The sequence below is a fragment of the Pan paniscus genome, chromosome 9, assembly GCF_029289425.2.
Source record: "Pan paniscus chromosome 9, NHGRI_mPanPan1-v2.0_pri, whole genome shotgun sequence".
NCBI classification, from domain to species: domain Eukaryota; kingdom Metazoa; phylum Chordata; class Mammalia; order Primates; family Hominidae; genus Pan; species Pan paniscus.
The window spans coordinates 14,757,022-14,783,777 of NC_073258.2; the positions used below are offsets into that span (position 1 = coordinate 14,757,022).

Sequence of the window (26,756 nt, forward strand, 5' to 3'; positions counted from 1 at the left end):
TACTAATTATTTTTCAGAGTTTCACACCTGTGTTTATAAATGATGTTGGCCTAAAATTTTTCTTTCTTTTTTTTTTTTTGGTTGGTGTTGTTGGTTTATTTTATTTTATTTTATTTTATTTTATTTTATTTTATTTTATTTTATTTTGAGACAGAGTCTTGCTCTGTTGCCCAGGCTGGAGTGCAGTGGCACAATCTTGACTCACTGCAACCTCTGCCTCTGGGGTTCAAGAGATTCTCCTGCCTTAGCCTCCAGAGTAGCTGGCGCACACCACCACACCAGCTAATTTTTGTATTTTTCTTAGAGACAGCGTTTCACCGTGTTAGCCAGGCTGGTCTCAAACTTCTGACTGCCTTGGCCTGATCCACCTGCCTCGGCCTCCCAAGGTGCTGGGATTACAGGTGTGAGGCACCATGCCTGGCCAAATTTTTCTTTATATCTTTATCAGGTTTTGGTATTAAGCTTACGCTAGTCTCATAACACAACTTGAGAGTGTCCTTTTTCTGTTCTCTGGAAGAGCTTTTTGTTTTAATATTGGTGACATTTTTATTAAACATCGGGAAACAAATGAAGTCATATAACCTAGAACTGTTTTTGTGGAACGTTTTTTAATTATAAATTTAGTCCCTTTAATAGAGAACTAATCACATTTTCTATTTCTTCTTGTGTTTGTTTTGGCAAATTGTGTTTCCAATGAATTTATTCAACCTACGTTTTTTAATTTATTATAATAGTTTATATAAAAACAAATTTTTAAAATTATTATTATATAATAGTTTATATAATAACTTCCTTTAATAATACTCTATGGGACTTCTCATCCCTAATATTGGTAATTTTTGTTTTCTGCCCATTTTTTGCTTAATCATTCTTAATTTTGTATTTTTAGAGTCAAATTTTCGCTTTGTTGATTTTCAATTTTATTTCTGCTTTATCTTTATTGTCTTTCATAATCTGTTCTTATCTTGATTATTTGCTTCCTTTTACATTCTTTAGGTTCAATTGTGGTTCTTTTTCTAGCTTCTTGAAATGGATCTTAGAACAACATTTCTCAACTTTTTTTTATTTTTTTTGCATGATGTGTGTTTTATGTAAGGCTCTAAATTTCTCTCTAATTACTACTTTAACTGCATCCCAGTCATTCTGTTATGACACACTTTTATCATCAGTCAGTTTAAATTTATTTATATTTTTTCTTCGATCCACAGGGTGTTTAGAAAAATATTACTTAATTTTGTCAAGTCCAAGAGAAAACTTTTCCCTCACCCTCTGAAAGGTTGCTGAAAATCACCAACAAAAGGCAGTTTAACAGGAGAAAAGGCATACAAATTTATTTGATCATAGTTTTTTGTGACATGGGAGTCTTCAGAATTCAGATCCAAAGATAGAGGGAAACTGTTCATTTTTATGCTTAGGTTCAACAACATATGGATTGTCATGAAGAAATATAATTGGACAAAAAGAGTAAAATCTTATGCTAATAGACTGGGGAAACCCAGCAAGGCCTGTCTCTTCAGATCTTTCTTGGCCTCTCTGTACAGCATTCCTTTATTTTGGGTATGGGGCAGGATCGTCTCTGGAATAGGAGTCTTAAGATCTAGAGTCGGCCGGGCGCTGTGGCTCACGCCTGTAATCCCAGCACTTTGGGAGGCCGAGATGGGCGGATCACAAGGTCAGGAGATCGAGACCATTCTGACTAACACGGTGAAACCCCGTCTCTACTAAAAAAATACAAAAATTAGCAGGGCGTCATGGCGGGCGCCTGTAGTCCCGGCTACTGGGGAGGCTGAGGCAGGAGAATGGCGTGAACCCGGGAGGCGGAGCTTGCAGTGAGCCGAGATAGCGCCACTGCACTCCAGCCTGGGCGACAGAGCAAGACTCCGTCTCAAAAAACAAACAAACAAAAAAAAAGATCTAGAGTCAAACAAGGCAAGTCAGATCATTTCTTTATGGACAGTATTTACACAGAAAGGTGGGTGGAAAGTTAGAGTAATATTTTTAGATTTTATGTCTGGCTTTGAGGGAAAGGGGTTCTGGTTGTTATGACCTGCCTTGAGGAAGAGGGAGTCTAGTTTCTATGAATAACCGCGGGGGGAGAATGAGAGGCCAGGAGGGCAGGAGAAGGTCAGAGAAAGCTGCTTCTGAGACCCTACAATTTCTACATGATTGTATTGATTTCTAGCTTAATTCCACTGTTATCCAAAGACATACTGTGTGTGACTTAAGTCCTTTGAGATTTGTTGATACTTGCTTTATAGCTTGACATATCATCAATTTAATAAATGTTTCTTATGTACTTCAAATAATTTATATATGTGTATATGTACATAGATATTAATATACTCTAGTTATTGGATGTGATATTCTATATTTGCTTATCAATTAGCTCAAATTTATTAATAGTGTTTAGTCATATCTTCTATATCCTTGCTGATTTTTTTTTATTTTGTCTGGTTTTTCTGTCACTTGCTAAGAGAGCTTTGTTTAAAATATCTAACAATGGTTGAGGAGTTTGACTATTTCTCTTTCTGGTTAAGTAAGTTTTTGCTTTATATAGTTTGAGGCTATGCTGTTAGGTATGTACACATTTCTGATTGTTATAGTATACTTTTGAATTGATGCTTTGATAATCATTACATGTCCCTGATTTTTGTTGTATTTCTGGCCTTAATGTCTTGGTCTGATTTTTTTTTTTTTTTTTGGATAGCTATACAAAGTTTCTTTTGGTTTGTTTTTCACATGATATCCCGTTTTCCTTCTTTTACTTTAATGTTACTGTATTATTATATTTAAAGTGTCTGTCCTATAAGCAACCTATAGTTTGGGTTTCTGAAAATCCAATTTGATGGTCTCTTTTATTTTGAATATTTAGTCTACTTACAATTAACATAATTACTGATATATTTGGGTTTAAATCTATCCGTTTACTGTTTGTTTTTCATTTGTCTCATCTGACTTGTTCATTTTTTCTCTTTTCTTGCTTTATTTTTAATTAATCCGGAATTTAAAAATTCAATTTCTTCTCTTTTACTTATTATTTATGTAATACATAGTATGTAGTGCTTGTCATTATGTATAGTTTGTTCATTATTATTTTGGCGGTTACCCAAGAGACTATAATGTTAATTGATAACTAAAATGAATCTATATTAAATTAATTCTCTTATCTCCTTCTGGATAACCTAAGACTTTAGAAAACTCTATTTTTTTTTTTTCTTTGAGATGGAGTCTCGCTCTGTCGCCCAGGCTGGAGTGCAGTGGCGCGATCTCGGCTCACTGCAAGTTCCGTCTCCTGGGTTCACGCCATTCCCCTGCCTCAGCCTCCCGAGTAGCTGGGACTACAGGTGCCCGCCACCACGCCCAGCTAATTTTTTTTTTTTTTTTTGTATTTTTAGTAGAGACGGGGTTTCACCGTGTTAGCCAGGATGGTCTCGATCTCCTGACCTCGTGATCCGCCTGCCTCGGCCTCCCAAAGTGCTGGGATTACAGACTTGAGCCACCTCGCCCAGCCAGAAAACTTTAAACTCCATTTATCTTCTTTCAACTTTTGTGTGATTGCTGTCATATATTTTAATTCAACACATATTTTAAACCCATAGATATTATAATTATGGTTTGAAACAGTCCTGAATGTGCATGGATTCATGCACATTTTCTATTTTAGTGGTTCTTCATCTTTTTCTGCATCACGATACTTTCATCTTAGATTGGTTTTCTTCTGCCTGGAGAACTCTCCGTGGCATTCCTTTTAGTGTGAGTCTGCTGAGGATAATTCTGCCAGGTTTTGTTTGAAAACATTTCACTTTTGCCTTTGTTTTTAAAGGATATTTCTTTAGAATATAGACTGCAAGTTGACAGTAGGCACTGTCTTTCATCATTTAATGATATCATGCCATTGTTCATAGCTTCCATTGTTTCTCTTCAAAGTCAATTGTCAGTCTTATTTTTACTTCTTTGAAATTAATACATATTTGTTAGCTTCTTACAGTATGCTTAAATCATTGATTTTAAACCTTTCTTCTGTTCTAATATAAACAAGGTAAAGCCATACATTTCCCTCTGGGCACTGCTTTAGCTGAATCCTACAAATTCTAATATGTTGTGTTTTCATTCCGTTCAAATTGTTTTTAATTTTCTTTGTAGTCTGGGTGACAGAGTGAGACTCTCTCAAAAATACATTGTTTTAATTTTCTTTGTGATTTCTTTTTTTGACCTATGGGTTATTTAGAAGTGTATTATTTAATTCTCAAATATTTTGTGGATATTCCAGAGTATCTTTCCGTTATTAATTTCTAATTTCTACTTTAATTCTCCTGTTGTCAGAGAACATGGTTTTTATTATTTCAATCTCCTTAGAACTTTATCAAGATTGTTTTAAAGCCAAGGATATCGTCTAACTTAGGAAATGTTTCCTGTGCACTTTCAAATAATCTGTTGCTGTTTGGTGAAGTGTTCTATGATGTGAAATAGGTCAAGTTGTTTAATAGCGTGTACAAGTTGCATACTCTTACTTTTGTGAACTTATTCTATCAATTTCCAAGAGAAAAGGGTTAATACCCCTTAGCTATAATTTTTGAATTGTCTATTTTTCTTTTCAGTTTGGTCAATTTTTGCTTCATGTATTTTGGAGCTCTGTAATTAATTAATATTTAATTAATCAAGCATGTCTGTATTTTGTTTCTTTAATTTAATCAAGTGCACACATATTTAAAATTGTTTCATTTTCTTGATAGGTTTACCTTTTATTATGGAATGTTCCTCTTTATCTTTGTTAATATTCCTGGTCCACAGATTACTTTGATACAGCCACATGATCTTTCTTATTGATTCGAGTTATCACACTCTAGTTTTTCTAAATTTTTACTTTTAATTTCTCTTTATATTTAAAATGAATTTATTATAGACAATATATAGCAGGTTCTTGCTTTTTTAAAATCCAGTCTGACAATATCTTCTTTTTAATTGCAATGCTTTGACTGTATATATTTAGTGAAAATGTTGACAGTAATTGTTTCAATACATTAACATGAGATATCTTTTGATTTCTTTGTGTCTTCAATTTCTTTTATTAATGTTTTATGATTTTCAATGTATAGGTCTTTCACCTCCTTGGTTAAATTTATTCCTAGGTGGGTTTTTTTTGAAGTTATTATAAATGAGATTTTTTTCATTCTTTTTCAGATAGTTTGTTGTTCATGTATAGAAATGCTCCTAATTTTCCTATGTTAATTTTGTGTACTGCAACTTTACTGATTTATTATAATAGTTTTTTTTGGTGGAGTTCTTGAGCACATTTATAATAGCTATTTCAAAATTCTCATCTGCTAATTCCCTCATATCTGTCATTTCTAGGTCTGCTTTTATTGACAAATTTTTCTCTTGATTATCAGACTTGTCCTGCTTTTTTACATATCTAGTAATTGTTCACCAGCTGCCAGACTCTGAATGTTACATTGTAGCATGTCTATGTTTTGTTTCTTTAATTAAGGAATTAAATAGGCAGTAAAGAATATTTGGCAGGCAGAAGTAGGGTAACTTGCAGATCACTTGTTTTCCTTTGAAGGCTTGCTTTTAAGCTTTGTTCAGGTGAATCTATAACAACCTTTACTCTAGGGCTAATTCATTCCCCGTGATTTTTCTGTGGTCTCTATCAATGCCTCAAATTTTTGTTCTACGCTGGCTAGGTAGAACTTGAACATCTCTCAGTCCTAAAGAAGCTTTCAAGATTGTTTAGGCTACAACTTTCCAGCAGCTATTTGCCCAACCTCATAGAGTTTCTCTTTATGCATCTATAGTTTACTATAAGCAATAGACTCAAGGGGATTTCTATGCTTAGGTGTGAATTTCTTCTTTTCATAGCTCCCTCTTCTCCAATACTCTGCCCCACGTATTCCAGCTGTCTCAGCCTGCCCAAACTTTCATCTATCTTTTCAACTCAATGAATCTGTTATGCTTTATTTAGTTTCTTCTTACCTGTACTGTGATCTGGAAAGACCCTCTAGGCAGAAAGTTACTGTGATTGTAGGACTTTCCTCATTTGCTTCTGTTCTTGCCTTTATCACAGTTCTGCACTGCCTGTTGTTCAGTGCCTGAAAATAGATGCTTCATGTATTTTGTCTTAATTTTCAGTGCTTTGTGTTGGGAGATGAATTCCAGAATCAGTCATTCTAACACAGCCAGAGTGGAACAATGCTGCAAAGTCTTCAAGATTTTACAAATGAAAAGTGTACTAGGCCAGGTGCAGTGGCTCACACCTATAATCCCGGCACTTTGGGAGGCCGAGGCAAGTGTATTACCTGAGATCAGGAGTCGAAACCAGCCTGGCCAACATGGCAAAACCCCATCTCTGTTAAAAATACAAAAATTAGCAGGGCATGTTGGTGGGCGCCTGTAATCCCAGCTACTCAGGAGGCTGAGGCATGAGAATCACTTGAACCTGGGAGGCGGAGGTTGCAGTGAGCCCAGATCATGCCACTACACTCCAGCCTGAGTGACAGAGCAAGACTCCATCTCAGAAAAAAAGTACTAGAATGATTGGTTCTGTAATGGAGAGAGTAACAAGAAAAAGACTCAGTGGCAACTATATAACTTCTTTCTTGCCAGAAGAGTAAGAAATGCCTTATCTTTGGAAGCATTTTCTCCTCAATTTCAAAAGAAATTTCAATGGAAATATTTATTTTTTGAAAGTTAAAAGAAGTTTCAACTTAAGTTTATATTTCTTCCATAAACAAAGGCTAACTAGGCAGTTTTCTAATGTTGCAGTATTGTTATTTTAGATCAGTGATGATGATCACGTGGTTCCTGCTGCTCTTGCTGCTACCAACAATAAGAACATTTACTCAGGCACTGCTAATATACCGGCATTGTGCTAGGCACTTTACACTGATTATCTCCACCCTTCCACAACAATTCTGCAAGTTAGAAATCATGATCCTGAGAAACTCAAGGAGGTAAAATTATTTCCTCAAGGTCATATGCTAAGAAGTGAACACTCAGTGACTGAATTACTCAGTGGTCATTTAGTGGCTAGAAATGGGAAACAATCTCAGCTCATCAGTAACAATGCTTCCTCCCATTATTATACTGCTCTCTGATTCTATCTTTACCTGAGCTTTCCATCTGGCAAATTAAACCAGAAAACAGGGATGTTTTGCATTATTTTGCTTTGAATAACAACATATGTAAATGTGCTCTTGGAGGCTAAAGCACCCTTATTTTGTCAAACTTGGCCTCTCTCACTAGGGTGAATAGTTGAAAATTTTAAGGAGGAAAAGGCAGATTGGAGAGAATGTTAGCTGACTTGGAGGTGCTTCTCCTTTCCCCCGATCCAACACCTATTTCTATTCAGACATAAGCAGCCACAGCAAAATAAAGATTAGTAAATTTCGTATCATGGAGTCCTAGCTGGTCCTGATATTCAGTAATCAGAGTGGGTTAATCCAGCTATTACTCATTAACTCTGCATCATGTTGATGTGTAGGGGCAGATGTTCTTGCTGAGAAGAATAAAAGCCTCCTGTGGCACCTGGAAGACCTTATCACACGTGGTCCCTGGCCCGATCACAGAGCGATTCTAGTTAACGTGGGCACTTTGCTGCCTCTAACCATCTACCTCTTGTTCAGAGACTGGCATATCTCCTCGAATTCGGCTCTCCCTTGGGCCCTGTGTTGTTGAGCCATCCCTATCTTAAACTGCCTTTCCTGGCATTTGAATCACCACTTCGATGATGTGATAATATCTGCAAGTTGGGAAAATAAAAATGGCATTTGTTTAGCCATAATTAATGAAATATTTATGTTGCATGAGACTATGTGATAAAACCTTAGGCTTAGAGTCCTTTTGCTTCTGATTACATTTGGGATTTTTTTTTCTATGACCAGACATTCTGACGCCAGCTCTTTTACACTGAGCAGATGTCATGTAGTAAAAATGGGTGCCAGATGCTGTGAGCCGCAGAAGGGCGATTTGTTTAAGAGCTGGCTCCAACTTTTTTGCATTCAATTACTCTGCAGAACGAACCTTACACAAGCATTTAGGTAACTCAACTAACTTCAGACATGCATTTTAATAATAGATTTTATCTCTGAATGCATTCTGAGCAACACACCATATAAATGGTGTTTAAGGAATTAATTGATTTCTGCATAATACCTTGGTTTTTTCTTTTCTTTTTTTTTTTTTTTAATGTGAAAAGAGAGCTGCAAAGCTCTTGGCAGGGACCCAGAAATGTAATTAACGTGGAGGGCCAAATTTTCAGTTGCCCTTAGGTACTGTTGCCTCATGCTCACGGCAGGTGCAGTGAGGGGAGGGCAGGGAGGAAGGGAATGAGAGTAAGTAGGGGAGGAGGAAGCAGCAGCTTTGGTTCATAAAGCAGGAAATGAAGCTAGCAGTTCATTGAGTTTTTCTGTTTCCATTTCAGACTCCAAGAACTTTCCCCTCAGAGCACAGGTAACAGAGGCTTCCTCTTCTGCCTCTTCAACCTCCTCCTCCTCTGCAGATGAAGAATTTGATCCCCAGCTTTCCTTGCAGTTAAAGGTAACAACACTTGACCAGCCAAAGAGGGCCTTGGCTGGTGGGGGCTGCTTACCATCCGGATTTCAGAACCAATGTGGGCTCCAGCTGCAGTGGTTTCCTTAGGAGGATCATGTTTCATTGCATCTGACAGAGTGCTCTCTTTACCTTGAACACCCAAAGAATTATCTTCTTTAAAAAAAACTTGTAGAAGTTTGCCTTTCTCAGACGCAAATTGGGGAGAAAAAAAAAGACATATTTACTTGAAACCATTTGGTGATGGCAGCTCTTAAAGTGGGTTTAATATGTGGTCCAACAAGCAAACCATCGAAAACATTACAACAAGCAGATGCATATTTCCCTGGGGGAAGCACAGCTTCATTTAAGAAGCACTAGAGGCAGATTGCATGGAAAATGTTATGTTTATTCTAATCAGAAATATGAAATGAACCATGCAGTTGCATCTAGACATGGATACTCCAAAGATCTCTGCTGTGGAAGGGACAAGCCCCGTGCCAGCTGGGGAGATGGCAGACTTCTTTTCTCAATGAACGTTAATGTTTTTGGAGAACTCTTTAAACAACTCTCATATCCATAGATTAAAAAACACAAACGTTTTATATGTTTATAAATGTGTCTGTATGTCACATACACAGAGACAGACGTCCCATAACCAAAGCCCATCATTGTTTTCTTTATCCACTGAAGCTGGAGCATTTTCACTGAGACAGTAGAGTACTTGGTGGGGTGGGGGTGGCAGGGGTTATTGAATGGTTGGACCTAAAATGCTTCCCGGGTAGAAAGAGAAGCAGTTCACTGCTCTGGTAGTGTTTATTTTTTGGAGTAGTGAGGATCTGGGGAGGGAGGAGGAGAACCAAATTTATTTACTTACACTCAACTTTTCCATATCTGGCATTAGGAGATTTGACATCATCTCAAGTCACTCTGGGGTTCCAACTCCCCATGGCCCAGCTTGGAGCAAGGCAGGAGGGGTCTGGGAGGTGTGGTGTGGGGAGGGGAGGAGAGAGGAAGAAAGAGGGAGGGAGAAGAGAGAGAGACAGAGAGAGTTGAGGGAGAAAGATGTATGAATTTCTCATTTCTAACAGTGGTGTCCCTGATTAATTCAGTATTCAACACAAATGAATTCCGTGTGTCTTGTGTTGATTTCTGTGGTTTTCTTACTGCCCCTCTCACCCCCTTGAATGACCCTGAGTTAATTCTATATTCAAATTAGGCAGAGATCCCAGCATCAGCCATCGTGACACTCATGGAAAATAAAAGAATAGAATGGCCCAAACATATTGAAATAGCAAGACGGTGGTATTTAGGACCAGTCTCACAAATAGCTCCTTGTTCTCCTGCTGGCCCAGAACAGAGCCCGCCATCACGTCAGCTTGCCAGGTGGTAAAGCATGCCCGCTTCACCTGGCTTCTGACCTGGCCCACTCTTACACTAAGGGAAGCTGGCAAGAAGATTTCTTTTTTCCAAGTTCTCGAGGGCTCACACTGAAGGAAAGAGAGGAGGTTTTCATCCTCTGGTTTCTTTGTCTCTTCTATCCCATGCAGGTGTGTCCCCAGCCAGGTGGCACGGAGACCATGACAGCTCAAATGAACCTTTGCACAGGAAACGAGGCAGGATGTGTCCTCTTGGCCTCTTCCCTTTGCTTCACCCTTGCTCCCCACTGCCTCTCCTCCCACACCACACCCAGATCTAAGAGACTAAGGCAGGAAGAGACGCAGCAGATTGTCTTTGATTCTGCCAAGTTTCTGCATCTTTTCTTCCCTAGCCCTTGGCGTCTTTCCCTCTCTGCATCATCACCATCAGTGAGGATATAAGAACTGTGCCTTGTATATGTAAGGCTGTGTGAGTGTTTATTAATGAAGCATTCTTCTTTTCTGTATCAGCAACTTTTTAATAAAAGGCAATACATGACTTTCTTTCCTCCTCTAGGTTCTGTTTTGCTGACTCTTGAGAAAGAGTCAGAGTTTGATAGCTTTGCTGCTGGGAAGCGCTAAGACCACATGATGCTGTTGAGGCAATTCCCCCCACCTTTCGCCTGGGAATTGCATTCAGTGGTCTTCATTTAGGGGGAACATTGACATTTCTTTTCCATAGTCCCACTATGGAAAAGTAGAGTAGGTCCTTGTTGTGTCTAAATGGTATTTGGCACAAGGAAAGGCAGTATAGACCAAATGAAATGTGGATACTAGATTCAGGCTACCTGTGCCGAACTCCTGGCTCTGCCTATTAATAATTGCATCATCTTGTATAAGTTAATTTCCTCTCTGAGTTTTTATTTCCTTACCTATAATGTAAGTGCAATTTGAGGAATAAATGGGATGATACATGTGAAATAATTAGCACAGTATCTGGCATATAACATTTGGTAAATGAGAGGATTTATTACATAGGTTAGTATAATGGAAGCTCAAGGGGCACTTGTTAATAAATGAACTGACTCCATATAGGCTAAGTTAGACAATCTCTGGATGACAGTTACCATTGATCCCCACCACCTCTTCCCTAGAGCCTTTCCAGAAAGATCCTAGCTGCCCCATGAAGAATCCCCCGTGCAAAAGGTCTGGAATCCCCATTCAGAGTGATTGACAGTCAATCTGGTAGTCATCTCATGGAAACAGAGATGATATGATATGGAATAAGTTGAGTTCTGAGAGTAAAATTTTCTTCCAAGGATGAAGATCTTTAGGATTTTAGGTCCTAAGGAGAATTCCAGAAAAATAGCCTGTAGGCACCAAACTAGCTACGACAATTTTTAAATTTCATATTTATTTATTCCAGCATTAAAAAGAAATGTCTAGCATGCTGTAATCCTCATCCTAGTATACAGAAAGTTGATGTGTATGCTCAGAGAAGGAAAATGAGTAAAAATAGCCCAATTTGAACATTTATTTTGTAGATACAGAATGTCTGTGTGTGTATGTATAATATATACTCCTACACACAAAAATCATAATAGATTTTAGTAAAATGTGATAATCATGCTAATTTAAAATATAATAATATACGAATGCTATAAAAATCATGCTATTAGTATTTACTGAGTGTTTATCCCATGTCTTTTTCAGGTATTCTACAAAAGGCTTAGCCTTATTATTTCATTTAGTCCTTAGTGTATCCCTACAAAGTAGGCAGTAAATTCTTCTCATTACTCTAAAGAGAGCACTGAAGTTCAGAATGTTGTGTGACATTCTGAAGCTCACACAGCTCAGCTGGGATTGGATGCCAGCTTTGCCTGTCTTGTGGGCCCAGTGCTCAACCATTAGTCTCTGCTATTTCTCCCATTTTTAAGTGCCTCCTGAACTTTCCAGTATGTGGAATTAACCACACCATCACTTCGTTTTTCTCTTGTGTCTAAAACCTGGAAGTGATACTATCAAGATCTAGACTTCTACTTTATATGCATCAATTTAAAATTTTTTTAACAAGCACAGGTACACACACAACCCAGTGACAGTAATGCTATAATTGTATAAACAAAGTGAGGTTGGGAAGAGAAGCAATCTCATGCTTCCCTCAAGCCAAAAAACACTTTCATTGGAATGATACATTTCTCCATTTCCAGGTTTAATTAGCCACTGTAGACTCAACCTAAGCACTATTTAAAGTTGTTAACTGGTTTTCATGTAGTGAGAGAGAGAGAGTATGTGTGTGTATGTCTGTCTACTTGCCTACCTGTCTCTCTCTCTCCCAAGCCCCTCATCCCTGGGCCATATCGTAGCACCCCTGTAAAGTATAATTCTTATACCATTCCTTCTCTCAGCTGAACCCAGACAGTATTCTATTATAGCAATTCCCAGCTACAGACCTACACATACACTCCCTCCCAATACACACATAGCAGCTTCCCAATCCAGAACCTACTAGCGACATGTGGCTACTTAAGTTTACATTTAAATTCATTAAAATTGAATAAAATTTAAAATTCAATTTCTAATCCACACTCACTTCGAGTGTCCACTAGCCACATGGGGCTTGTGGCTTCTGTATTTCAGACAGCCACAGCTATAGCTTATTTCTATCATTGCAGAGAGTTCTACCAGATGTCGTTATTTTAGAAGGTAAGCAGTGGCTGGGAATCATTAGTTGGAGAGGGTAGAAGCCTATAATGATATTTTGTAAATTTCAACCCCATTTTTCTCTGACATAATTTTTTTCTCTATTGGTTTTCATAGGAGAAGAAGACACTTAGAAGAAGAAAGAAGCTAGAAAAAGCAACGAAGCAGTTGGTTAAGCAAGAAGAATTGAAAAGACTCTATAAGGCTCAGGTCAGTAAATAGACTGGAGATGAGTGAGTGGGCCTGGGTCCAGGATCCTGGGACTCTGGATGGGAAAGAGTTTTGGGAGTCTGCACTGTATTAGGGAAAGCAGGCTGGAGAAAGGTCAGTCTTGTTCTCTGAGGAACCAGATTTGTGGCCGTTTTAAAGAGGCTCTGGCTTAGTCTCAGTAGGACTCTGGGTCCTGGAGAGCCCCCTTGTTAATCTGGCCTATTCTCAGCCACCCCTCCATCTGCAGACATGTGAGGCTGGAACAAGAGCCAACGCATGGCCTTGGGAGTCATCCCTGACTGCCACATAGCAGTGAACTTAGTTTTGTCTTCTGTGAGGACGCAAATCTTCCACCAACTCCCTGACAGTGTCTTTACTAAACTGACAGCTATTAAGGGCTGTCTCTATTTCAAGATTAGTTGAAATCATAAGTATCTAGCATTCCAATACAGATTTCCTGGCCTGATTGCTTACTTCAAACACTTCCTCCCAAGTTGCTCAGCCACAACTCCATCACAGACAGGCAAAATGAAGCAGAAATTCAAGGCATCCTCCACCTCTCTGAGGAACCCAAGCCTAGTCTTGAACAAGAGTTGGATTTTAGGATACACGGACTTAGAATGACCACTCATGTTAATCCAGTATACCCTCACATCCCTTTCTCCATTTATTCCCTTTATCTGGCTAATAATCCTATACACTATTTCTGACAGAGTGACGTCATTCAATCCACCCTCCTTTACCCTTCCCCATGGCTGACTTGGGAGCTACCTCTTTCACCTAGTGAATGGGGAAAAGTCACTTCTGTCTACTTGCAACCTCTAAAACAGGTTTCCTTGAAACACTGCAACTTTTCCTTCCAAGAACAAGACAAGTCTTATGATATTGATTGGCAAACTAGGCAATGCCTCTTCCTTGTATTTTCATCCCAGATGGTTGTGATGAGAGAGGAATTACAATGGCCTTTTGAGTCCTGCTGGCACCCATAGCAGCCCTTTTTAATCTCTGAGACTTTCATCCTTAGTTGTTTTTTGTTTTTTGTTGTTTTTTTATTTTTGAGACAGAGTCTTGCTGTGTCACCCAGGCTGGAGTGCAGTGGTGTGATCTCAGTTCACTGCAACCTCCACCTCCTAGGTTCAAGCGATTCTCTTGCCTCAGCCTCCTGAGTAGCTGGGATTACAGAAGCCCACCACCACGCCCAGCTAATTTTTGTATTTTTAGTAGAGACGGGTTTTCACCATGTTAGCTAGGCTGGTCTCGAACTCCTGAGCTCAAGTGATCCTCCCACCACATTTTCCCAAAATGCTGAGATTACTGGTGTGAGCCACCATGCCCAGCCTCATCCTTAGTGTCTAAAGAATGACACTGTATTCGTCTGCTTGGGCTGCCATAACAAAGTACCACGGACCGGATGGCTTAAACAACAGAAACTTATTTTCCTCATGTTCTGGAGCTGAGAAGTCCAAGATCAAGGTGCTGGCAGGTTTGGCACCTGGTGAGGCCTCTCTTCCTGGCTTATAGACAGCTGCCTTCTTCATGTGTCCTCACATGGTCTTTCTGTGAGTTCACATGAGCAGAGAAAAATATCTCTGGTGTCTTTTCCTCTTATAAGGACATCAGCTACATTGGATTAGGGCCCCAGCCCTGTGACTTCATTTCACCTGGATTACCTCCTTAAAGGCCCTATCTCCAAATATAGTCACACTGGGGGTTAGGGCTTCAACATATGCATTTGGGGTGGGACACAATTTAGTCTCTAAGAACCAGATAGCTGTTACTGCACAGTGTTCGGTAATAAAGCCATTTAGGTGCTTCCTTTCTTTAGCAATTCTACAGCATGCCAGCAAGAGATGGATTTATAAAGATATAATTGTCTTTAAGGGAGAGACAGGAAGAGGGCATGAAATTACAAATAGTTTTAAGTAGACTTTCCATCTATTTCAGATTTTATGTTGGGACTTAAGCACTCATAGCTGGGACAAGAAGAGCCCGGTGGCTGTGCAGGCCCCACCCCTCCCTGCTTGGGTCCCTTTCCAGGATTGGAGGGGCCTCGGCTGCTGTACTTGTGATTCCAGGGGAGATTTAGAAAGACGTGGGGTTAAGGAAGAAGGGGAGTGAGACAGAGTAAAGTAAAACAGAGGAGGAACACAGGCATTCTGTCTGCCCAAACAACTGACTGTTCCTTGAATATGCCTGTTCTGCCAGGTGCAAAGTCTGTTCTGCCAAGGGATGTGCCTTTTGACAGCATGGTATTTGAAAGCAGAGAAAATGGATGGGGATGAACAAAATTTATATAGGAATGGCTTTTCCCTAACTTCTTTCTAATATACACAAGAGATTAATAGTAAGGAAAATAAATATGTAAATGCAAATAAAGTCATGACCCCAGACCTTAACAGGTGTCTATAATGAACCTAAGGAGAGTATGATGTCATCCCCTAACAAGTTAAACATCTTGTGTCTCACCTTAATAACCTGCTAGTAACAAAGGCACAGTACACTTCCACAATGAAAGAACGCTGGGCATCTGCCCATGGTGCAATGAAAGAACAGGTACAATTTGTAGCTAAGGACAGGAGCAGGACAATCTAAAACAGGAGCACGAAACCCCGGGAGCTGGCCCAGTTCTCTTGCTCCAGACTGACTCCTTGGGAGGTATAGGCTGGTTCTTCTTGGGGAAAATAGATTATGCAAGTACTTTGTTTGCCCCTGGACCCCCTACCCTACTCTGAACAGTGGCTGCAGCTCCAATCATTATGCCACGGCCATAGTTAGGAGCCATGATGACTGCTCACCTCACCCAACAGCCTCTGTCTTGGAGGACATCTGTGATTGGCCTTGTCTAAGGGGACTGTTTTAATGTCTACTTAAGGGCCAGTTGAACATACATACAAATTCCTTGCTTTATGTTGCATGCTAAGGAAGGGAAACATCAGGGTATAGTTGTCTGGGAATTCAGAGGTCCTTGCCTAGTTATTCAAGGCAGGACCATCACAAGTGAAAGGGCCTCTTTCTCCTGGAAAGTAAGTGGCAGAATCAGCCCCTCTTGGGACTCTATGTGGAAAGTCCTTGTGTGACATCTGATCCTGGTGTTGCAGGCCATCCAGAGGCAGCTGGAGGAGGTGGAGGAGCGGCAGAGGGCTTCTGAGATCCAGGGTGTGAGGCTGGAGAAGGCGTTGCGAGGAGAAGCAGGTACGGCATCCCAGCAGATCCGGAGCAGTGGGCATGGTCTGAGAATAGTGCTAGCGTAACCATCTGAGGAAAACAGACCTTGTCACCTGCTGGAGATCTGTCAGCATGGACATATGGTGCTAAATCCACAACTGCCGCACACTTTAAACATCAAACTATTGTTTCTCGGCCTTTTGGCCAAGATCAAATGTAAAAATCAAACTAGTGGCCCACTTTGAAATTCCCAGGAGCATTGGTCAGCCCGCGGGCCTTGTAACTGGGCTTCTGTTCAGCCCCACCTCTCCACTGGCTAACACGAATGTTCTTTGCAATTCAAAGATTAAGATAAATTCAGGAGAAATATATGGGTATTGGAGCAGTATTGGTAGTAATTCAAAACTCAGAGTGAGAGTCAATGTCCTGGTTTTTCCTTTACTACCTGCATGACCTTGAGCCAGTCACATTATAAACCTTTATACTTTTTCATTTTCTCATCTAAAATGGGGATAATAGTGGTTTTCTCCTTTATAGAACTGATATAAGGATTAAAGAAGAAATTATATTTGATGCTTAAGTTAACACATTGCCTGGCCCAAGGTAAAGCAATAAGTGGTAACTTTTCCAGTAACAGCTTCAGATTCTTGGATTCAAACAGAACTCATCTGGTGAAGACCTACTATGCATTAGACATTAAAACACTGGGTCTGTAACAATGAGTATGATGCAGTTTCTACCTTGAGAAGTTTATAGTCCATTGAGAGACACACATAGGTAAAGAGGTAATCCACAATACAGTATGACAAATGCTGTCATAGGAACAAGCATTAGGGTACAACGTGAACAGAACCAAGAGGTTCCTAACTGATCTTGGGGCGAGGGAAGCCATCAAGCAAGGCTTCTGGGAAGGGGTGATCTATAAGATGAGAACCAGAGGAGGAACAAGAGTTAACCAGTAAGGAGGAGATTGTTTTGGCAGAGGGAACAGCACCTGCAAAGGTCAAATGTGGAAAGACATGAAATATCTTCACAAATGAGCTAGTGAAAGGTTTTCAGGTAAGGAGTGGCTTAAAGAAACCTACATTTTCGGAAATCTTTCAGTAGGGGTGTGGCTCATGAATTGGGGTGCCCTAAGAGTTTGTTGGGGGTATTGTCTCTTTAGTTTTATAATGTGATGTCTTCAGCCTTCAGCATTTGAGATATAAAAGGTGAAAAACTGAGCACTGAAATAATGTGCAATAATATAAACAACAGGTTACTTGTTACTTAACAAGTGAAACATTAGGATTTCAATTCTTTAAGAGTCCAGTTACATGAGAGCGATGAAACTAGCAGGTGCAGACCCAGATTTCCTGAGGCCTGGAGTTCATGCAAAGTCATGCATGTAAAATTGTGAGGGCTGCTTCCAGAACCTTGCAAGGACCCATCCAAGTAAGGGGTCCTGAGGTTTCAGTTTCATTAACTGCATGGTTAATTTAGCACTAGATTTCAGGGAAATGCTAGAGTCAGACTTTACCTCTTCTGTGCTTCAGTTTTCTTGTTGGTAAATTGGGAGTGCTAATAATACTTGTTACTTGTATTTGTGGTGAGGATTAGCTAAAATAATTTATGTAATATCCATAGCCAGTGCCTGGCATGGAGCAGATGATTAATCAATACCTGTTTGTTTTTTTTACTAAAATGCACTGGATTTCCTTGCAAAGATGACCCAAATTTGCTCATTAGAAATAGGCTTATTACAAATATAAAGAGTTTCTTGCTGCCTGGACTGAGAGTCACTGTCCATCTCTACAGCTGCTGTGGGACTTTTGGTAGAATGAACTGCCCTTGTTTGGTGCTTGGTCATATTCCCAGTCCAGAAGGCTCTGGTCCTTGTCTTTGACAATCTGCTGATCTCAGTGAGAGCATTAGAAAAGAAAAGGAAAAACCAGAAAAGCCAGGGTGTGCTTCAGTTTGCCGCCAGCAACACAGGCCAAGAGGTGGCATGGTGGGAAGTGGGGAGCTGTGGGTGCCAATAAGCCAATAAGCCCTGTGTTCAAATTCTATTCCACTCCACTTAGGCTGAATAGTCCTGGGAAAATCACTTAACCTCTCTGGTCCTAGATTTTTTGTCTGAAAAATGAAGATAATAATCCCCATATTATCAGGTCATTTTGAGAATTAGAAGTGTTGATAGGCAAAGTCTCTACCGGAGTATTGCCTACGTTGTAGGCATTTAGTAAACACTACTCATATCATTTTACAAAATATTACTAAGTATCCACACACATCTTCTTTTAAAGAATTTGTCTAATTTTTACTGCTTGAAATTTAAATGATAGAAACCAAAATTATAAAGCATCTTCTGAAAATCTTCCTCATCCCCAAATATGAAAAAAAAAAAAAAGAAAAGAGAGAGCTATTTTGAGTTATAGCAAAAGAAATCTGGCCAGCTTGTGACGTTTCAGAGGTGTGCCAAGCCAGCCAGAAGATGGATTCCATTCATTCCCTTTATATCCTTGGTAATTTAATTCCCCTGTTAAGTTTATGGGCCTTTTTCCCTTGATTGTCCTTGTGTGGGTGACAGATGCAGATCAACAAGGGGCTGGAGACTAAAAGAGTCAAGTCGGGAGAGTGGCCTCAAAAGCAACCAAATGGAAGTTTTGCAGACCAGCCACCAAAATTAATATACTCTAACTTGTAATAACATTTGTGCAATAATAATATTCCTTGGTGGTTTAATATTCTATTCAGTCCCTTTAAGAGATTGCCCTGTTGCTTAATGAATGACCAATGCTTATTAGGTTAAGTTGTATTTGAGCTGGCCTGTGCTGCTCCGGTTCAAGTGATTTAATGGGAATTATTTAATAGGTATTATTAGGATAATTAGAAAATGATCACAGTTAGGCAATAATATTGAGCTATAAAGGTTGTGAATAACCAAATTTAGAGACAGACCTGAAAACATGAGTAGTCTGCGACAGTTATGCAAGGCTCCTCTGATAATTATGTAGGCAGCCTGAAAGGGGCTTTTGTTCTGGGAGTTATTCATTAGGCGGGCATTGAATTAGAGGAACATGCGGGGGTGCGGGATGGAGGGCAATGATGGCTGATGAGCAAAATGAGGCTTTGATGAGCTCCTCATTGTCGTGACAACAATTCCTGCTTTCTTTTTTCCAGCAGTCAGAAATAAGCTCTCCCGCCCCCGGGAAGGGTTTTTCCCCATTTTGTCAAGGAAAGGGAAACAAAGGAAAACAAAAATCTAATAATCCACCCCAGATGACAAATCATTATGTTTTGCAGGACGTGGAGAGAGAGAGAGAGAGACAGAGACAGAGAGAGAGAGAGGGAGAGACAGAGAGAGAGAGAGAGAGAGAGAGAGAGAGTGTGTGTGTGTGTGTGTGTGTCTGTATGTGTGTGTGTGTGTGTGTGTGATGTCTTTGACAGAGGGAAGAGAGTCCCCTCTTGGTCCTAGCTGCCCAGGTGAAGGACCAGGATATGCAGTAACCTGATTCCTGGGGGCCCTACCACCTTCTGGAAAGAGGCCAGGCCCAGCTCTGCAGCCACTTAGACTCTTCTTGGTTGAGGCACTGTTACCTACTGGCTTGTTGCTTGTCAATATGATGATCAGTGTTACACACTAGGGGCATGGAATACCCCAGTCTAGCAAGAGACCACCATTCAAATTTAAATGGTCTGGATAACACAATCTGGGCTTTCTTTCAATACCTGGAATCTGATGAAAACCGAGTAACTTCGAAAGAGAAAGGATTTCTCCCCAGGGGAGGTCGATGAGAATAATTATTCCCTTATAGCTTTACCAGCTTTGGGGAAGATTTACCAGCTAGTTGTCTGCATGGAGCTTCTTGCCTTTTTTGGAGCCAGATGGTTTCTTCTTCCCGGAGATTGAGGGGTTTACCAAGAAAAAGTAGGATGCACAAGGTGCCAGCAGGTGGCAGCAGGAGCACACATTATGTGGGAAATGCTAGCGAAAGCCTCTCCAGGACCGGGGAAGTAGCTGAGCTTACACTCCATGGTTTTCACTGCAGCTGAGGACCCGAGGAATAAAAATTCCTGGATAATGTACAGTGAGGTGTCCTGGACAGAGCACAGGCATTAGAATCAGACACTCCTGAGTTTGAATCCCAATGTAGTCCTTATACAATTATTTACTTTTCTGCCAAATTTTCTCATCTGTAAAATTGAATGAATAATACCAACCTCACAGGGGTGCTATGAAGAAAAGATTAAGTGAAATAATGTTAGTAAAGTACCCACAAAAGGGCCTGAAATAAAATAGGTATCCAAAAATATTCCTTCTCTTTTATTTTATATCCCTATTATTATAAAACACAGCTGGATGGTCAATGACTTCTCAAATTGTATTTATTTGTTTGTTCATCCATTCACATTCATTTGTAACTATACTCCCTACAAGAGATTTAAGCCGGTTTCTCTAAATATTTGTAATACATGAATTTTGCGTGCCTGATCCAAACAAGGATCTCAATGAGGACTCATTGTTACCACTCCCACACCCCCGCCACCACCGCCCCCCAAAAACAGTAATGCAATAAAAGCTGTTCAACAAAGATAGCAGACTATGGGTTTTGAGGCATGCCTCTCTGACACTCTGCCACAATTTGGGAATGGGTTTTAGGAAATAGATATTCTTTAGGTTTCCTTCCATAACTATTTGTTCTCAAAAGGTACTGGAAGGCAATGAGTTAAAGGTTGTACCCTTTCATCCATCATTAGACATGGCTGGTTGCAGTGCATTCATAAGTCAGCAGAGCAGGGGAAGGCTTGAGATCTTCTGTGATTCTAAAGGAGTCTCTCTAAATACAGGTAGCCATGAACACAGAAACACAGATAATATTATTTTGTCACATAATATAATGGGATATTGTCAGAAAAGGACACCAACCTTATAGATAATGGTCAGGAGTAATAAGACTTCAAAGTGGATGATTAAGCATGCAAGGAACTTGGGTTGTTTGCCACAACTATGTAGGTGCAAAAAGTAAACAACAAAATTCAGTACATCAGAGCAAGAGAGTTTATTATTCACAGCATAGCAAACAGCAGGAACATCAGCTCGGTAGCCCAAGTTGCTGTGTCCCCAAGTCCCATGGTGTGACGTGATGAGCCCAGGTGGCACCTGTGCATGCAGTGAGTTGTCCCATAGCTAGGGAGCCCCAGGAAAAGGACTCAGCAGCTTTCATAGCAAGCAGTAAATGAGCTAATTCCCCTTTCCCAGGAAGCAAGTAGTTGTGCAGTAGTCACACAGTAGTATCCTGACCCACTTCTTGGAATTCTCTACCTGACTAGTTAGAGGAATGGCTAAGGTTCAGAGGATGGTAGGGCCTTGCAGTTTGACTCACTCAGCAAAGATGTACAGGGACACTCCTAGTCTATGGAAGACTGGCTCACTCAACAAATACCGACAGTCCGCTTGCTGTATATTCACCTCTGTTTCCAGCTTCACTGGCCACTCTGTAGGAAGGAAGTCCATGGCCTCATTGCAAGCCAAATATTGAACAAACATATTAATGAGAGACTAAAGCTGACCCTCGCAAGTTGTTTTTTAAAAATAAGACAGAAGACAGAAATAAAGAAGAAATGGAAAGGGCAGATGCAACCACAGATACAGCAAAGATTCAAAAAGATAAAAGAATATAACAAACACTTAATCCCGTTAGTTTTTAAATCTGGCAATCTAAGGGTGATTTTATAACTACCATATTGAAAAATTAAAGAGGAAAATCTTATGGTCTTTTCAATAGGAGAAGGAAAATCATTTGACACAATTTAACATCCATTTGCTAAAAACTTTTAGCAAAAAAAAAGCAATAGAACAGAATAGAACTTTCTTAATTGAAACATATTTTCCAAAACCATGCGGCAAACATCACTGTTAAATAGAAGCATTTCTTTAAAAATCAGTAATAAAATAATGTTGCCTACTCTTAAGTCTTCTATTTAACTTTGTGCAGGAGATCCCAACCAGTGTGGTAAGACAAGGCAGAGAAAGGCAAGAGGTTTGGAAAGAAAGAAAAAAAAATTTGTTGTTTCCAGATGCTAGGATTGTCTATATGAAAAAAACCCCAAAATGTACAAGTAAACTATTAAACATAATAAGGACCTAAATAACAGTGACTGGATATAAGCTCAAACTAGAAAAATTAATTGCATTTCAATATCTCAGCATGAAACACCTAGAAAATGAAGTAACAAAGATACCACTTATATTAACATCAAAAATATAAGGTACCTAGGAGTAAATCTAGCAAAAAACATGTACTATCTTATGGAGCCAATTTTAATACTTTTCTGAAAGTCATCAAAGGACCCAAACGTAATCTTATATATGTGAAAAGTTGATATAAGCCAGCAGTAGCATTAGAGATCACAGGAAGTAAGTGATTCTGAGACAATTGGTTTCCATAGAGGAAAAAACGAAATTGAGTCTTGTTTCGTACCATACAAACAAATCAATTCCATAAAGATTAAGGACTTTAATGTGAAAATTGAAACTTGAGATGTTAAGAAGAATCTTTTTTTGACCTCAAGTTGTTAGTCAATAGATACTATAAAGGAAATGAAAAGACACTCATTTGGAAAATATACAGTCACACTCTGTTATCCACAGAGGATTTGTTCCAGAACCCCTGAAGATACCAAAATTTGAGGATGCTCAAGTCCCTGATATAAAATGGCATAGTCACTGCGTATAACCTATGCAGGTCCTCTTGCATACTTGAAATCATCTCTAGATTACTCATAATACTGAATACAGTGTAAATGTTGTGTAAATAGTTGTTATACCATGTTGTTTAGGGAATAATGACAAGAAAAAGAGTCTGTGTATGTTCAGTACAGACACAACCATCCTTTTTTTATCCAGAATATTTTCTTTTTTTTAATTTTATTATTATTATACTTTAAGTTTTACGGTACACGTGCACAACGTGCAGGTTAGTTACATATGTATGCATGTGCCATGTTGGTGTGCTGCACCCATTAACTCGTCAATTAGCATTAGGTATATCTCCTAATGCTATCCCTCCCCCCTACCCCCACCCCACAACAGTCCCCAGTGTGTGATGTTCCCCTTCCTGTGTCCATGTGTTCTCATTGTTCAATTCCCACCTGTGAGTGAGAACATGTGGTGTTTGGTTTTTTTGTCCTTGTGATAGTTTGCTGAGAATGATGGTTTCCAGCTTTATCCATGTCCCTACAAAGGACATGAACTCATCATTTTTTATGGCTGCATAGTATTCCATGGTGTATATGTACATTTTCTTAATCCAGTCTATCATTGATGGACATTTGGGTTGGTTCCAAGTCTTGGCTATTGTGAATAGTGCTGCAGTAAACATACATGCGCATGTGTCTTTATAGCAGCATGGCTTATAATCCTTTGGGTATATACCCAGTAATGGGATGGCTGGGTCAAATGGTATTTCTAGTTCTAGATCCCTGAGGAATCACCACACTGTCTTCCACAATGGTTGAACTAGTTTACAGTCCCACCAACAGTGTAAAAGTGTTCCTATTTCTCCACATCCTCTCCAGCACCTGTTGTTTCCTGACTTTTTAATGATCGCCATTCTAACTGGTGTGAGATGGTATCTCATTGTGGTTTTGATTTGCATTTCTCTGATGGCCAGTGATGATGAGCATTTTTTCATGTGTTTTTTGGCTGCATAAATGTCTTCTTTTGAGAAGTGTCTCTTCATATCCTTCAACCACTTTTTGATGGGATTGTTTGTTTTTTTCTTGTAAATTTGTTTGAGTTCATTGCAGATTCTGGATATTAGCCCTTTGTCAGATGAGTAGGTTGCAAAAATTTTCTCCCATTCTGTAGGTTGCCTGTTCACTCTGATGGTAGTTTCTTTTGCTGTGCAGAAGCTCTTGAGTTTAATTAGATCCCATTTGTCAATTTTGGCTTTTGTTGCCATTGCTTTTGGTGTTTTAGACATGAAGTCCTTGCCCATGCCTATGTCCTGAATGGTATTGCCTAGGTTTTCTTCCAGGGTTTTTATGGTTTTAGGTCTAACATTTAAGTCTTTAATCCATCTTGAATTAATTTTTGTATAAGGTGTAAGGAAGGGATCCAGTTTCAGCTTTCTACATATGGCTAGCTAGTTTTCCCAGCACCATTTATTAAATAGGGAATCTTTTCCCCATTTCTTGTTTTTGTCAAGTTTGTCAAAGATCAGATAGTTGTAGATATGCAGCATTATTTCTGAGAGCTCTGTTCTGTTCCATTTGGTCTATGTCTCTGTTTTGGTACCAGTACCATGCTGTTTTGGTTACTGTAGCCTTGTAGTATAGTTTGAAGTCAGGTAGCATGATGCCTCCAGCTTTGTTCTTTTGGCTTAGGATTGACTTGGCAATGCGGGCTCTTTTTTGGTTCCATATGAACTTTAAAGAAGTTTTTCCAATTCTGTGAAGAAAGTCATTGGTAGCTTGATGGGGATGGCATTGAATCTATAAATTACCTTGGGCAGTATGGCCATTTTCATGATATTGATTCTTCCTACCCATGAGCATGCAATGTTCTTCCATTTGTTTGTATCCTCTTTTATTTCATTGAGCAGTGGTCTGTAGTTCTCCTTGAAGAGGTCCTTCACATCCGTTGTAAGTTGTATTCCTAGGTATTTTATTCTCTTGGAAGCAGTTGTGAATGGGAGTTCACTCATGATTTGGCTCTCTGTTTGTCTATTATTGGTGTATAATAATGTTTGTGATTTTTGCACCTTGATTTTCTATCCTGAGAATTTGCTGAAGTTGCTTATCAGCTTAAGGAGATTTTAGGCTGAGACAATGGGGTTTTCTAGATATATAATCATGTCATCTGCAAACAGGGAAATTTGACTTCCTCTTTTCCTAATTGAATGCCCTTTATTTCCTTCTCCTGCCTGATTGCCCTGACCAGAACTTCCAACACTATGTTGAATAGGAGTGGTGAGAGAAGGCATCCCTGTCTTGTGCCAGTTTTCAAAGGGAATGCTTCCAGTTTTTGTCCATTCAGTATGATATTGGCTGTGGGTTTGTCATAGATGGCTCTTATTATTTTGAGATACGTCCCATCAATACCTAATTTATTGAGAGTTTTTAGCATGAAGGGTTGTTGAATTTTGTCAAAGGCCTTTTCTGCATCTATTGAGATAATCATGCGGTTTTTGTCTTTGGTTCTGTTTATATGCTGGATTACGTTTATTGATTTTCATATGTTGAACCAGCCTTGCATCCCAGGGATGAAGCCGACTTGATCATAGTGGATAAGCTTTTTGATGTGCTGCTGGATTCAGTTTGCCAGTATTTTACTGAGGATCTTTACATCAATGTTCATCAAGGATATTGGTATAAAATTCTCTTTTTTTGTTGTGTCTCTACCAGGCTTTGTTATCAGGATGATGCTGGCCTCATAAAATGAGTTAGGAAGGATTCCTTCTTTTCCTATTGCTTGGAATAGTTTCAGAAGGAATGGTTCCAACTCCTCCTTGTACCTCTGGTGAATCCATCTGGTCCTGGACTTGTTTTGGTTGGTAAGCTATTAATTATTGCCTCAATTTCAGAGCCAGTTATTGGTCTATTCAGAGATTCAACTTCTTCCTGCTTTAGTCTTGGGAGGGTGTATGTGTCGAGGAATTTATCCATTTCTTCTAGATTTTCTAGTTGATTTGCATAGAGGTGTTTATAGTATTCTCTGATGGTGGTTTGTATTTCTGTGGGATCGGTGGTGATATCCCCTTTGTCATTTTTTATTGCGCCCATTTGATTCTTCTCTCTTTTATTCTTTGTTATTCTTGCTAGCGGTCTATCAATTTTGTTGATCTTTTCAAAAAACCAGCTCCTGGATTCATTGATTTTTTGAAGGGTTTTTTGTGTCTCTATTTCCTTCAGTTCTGCTCTGATCTTAGTTATTTCTTGCCTTCTGCTAGCTTTTGAATGTGTTTGCTCTTGCTTCTCTACTTCTTTTAATTGTGATGTTAGGGTGTCAATTTTAGATCTTTCCTGCTTTCTCTTGTGGGCATTTAGTGCTATAAATTTCTGTCTACACACTGCTTTGAATGTGTCCCAGAGATTCTGGTATGTTGTGTCTTTGTTCTCATTGGTTTCAAAGAACATCTTTATTTCTGCCTTCATTTTGTTATTTACCCAGTAGTCATTCAGGAGCAGGTTGTTCAGTTTCCATGTAGTTGAGTGGTTTTGAGTGAGTTTCTTAATCCTGAGTTCTAGTTTGATTGCACTATGGTCTGAGAAACAGTTTGTTATAATTTCTGTTCTTTTACATTTGCTGAGGAGAGCTTTACTTCCAACTATGTGGTCAGTTTTGGAATAGGTGTGGTGTGGTGCTGAAAAGAATGTATATTCTGTTGATTTGGGGTGGAGGGTTCTGTAGGTGTCTATTAGGTCCGCTTGGTGCAGAGCTGAGTTCAATTCCTCGATATCCTTGTTAACTTTCTGTCTCGTTGATCTGTCTAATGTTGACAGTGGGGTGTTAAAGTCTCCCATTATTATTGTGTGGGAGTCTAAGTCTCTTTGTAGGTCACTAAGGACTTGCTTTATGAATCTGTGTGCTCCTGTATTGGGTGCATCTATATTTAGGATAGTTAGATCTTCTTGTTGAATTGATCCCTTTACCATTATGTAATGGCCTTCTTTGTCTCTTTTGATCTTTGTTGGTTTAAAGTCTGTTTTATCAGAGACTAGGATTGCAACCCCTGCCTTTTTTTGTTCTCCATTTTCTTGGTAGATCTTCCTCCATCCCTTTATTTTGAGCCTATGTGTGTCTCTGCA

General features: G+C 39.4%; 1 protein-coding gene across 1 annotated transcript in view; it reads left to right on the forward strand.

Annotated features, from left to right (window-relative positions):
* The window catches only part of MICAL2 (microtubule associated monooxygenase, calponin and LIM domain containing 2), a 270,478-nt gene that overhangs the window by 219,893 nt on the left and 23,829 nt on the right, over positions 1-26,756 (forward strand). The window contains exons 32-34 of the mRNA XM_055094134.3: positions 8,420-8,535; positions 12,705-12,797; positions 15,896-15,989. Of these exons, the coding sequence (XP_054950109.2) occupies positions 8,420-8,535; positions 12,705-12,797; positions 15,896-15,989 (303 nt within the window). The remainder of the gene's footprint in view (positions 1-8,419; positions 8,536-12,704; positions 12,798-15,895; positions 15,990-26,756) is intronic.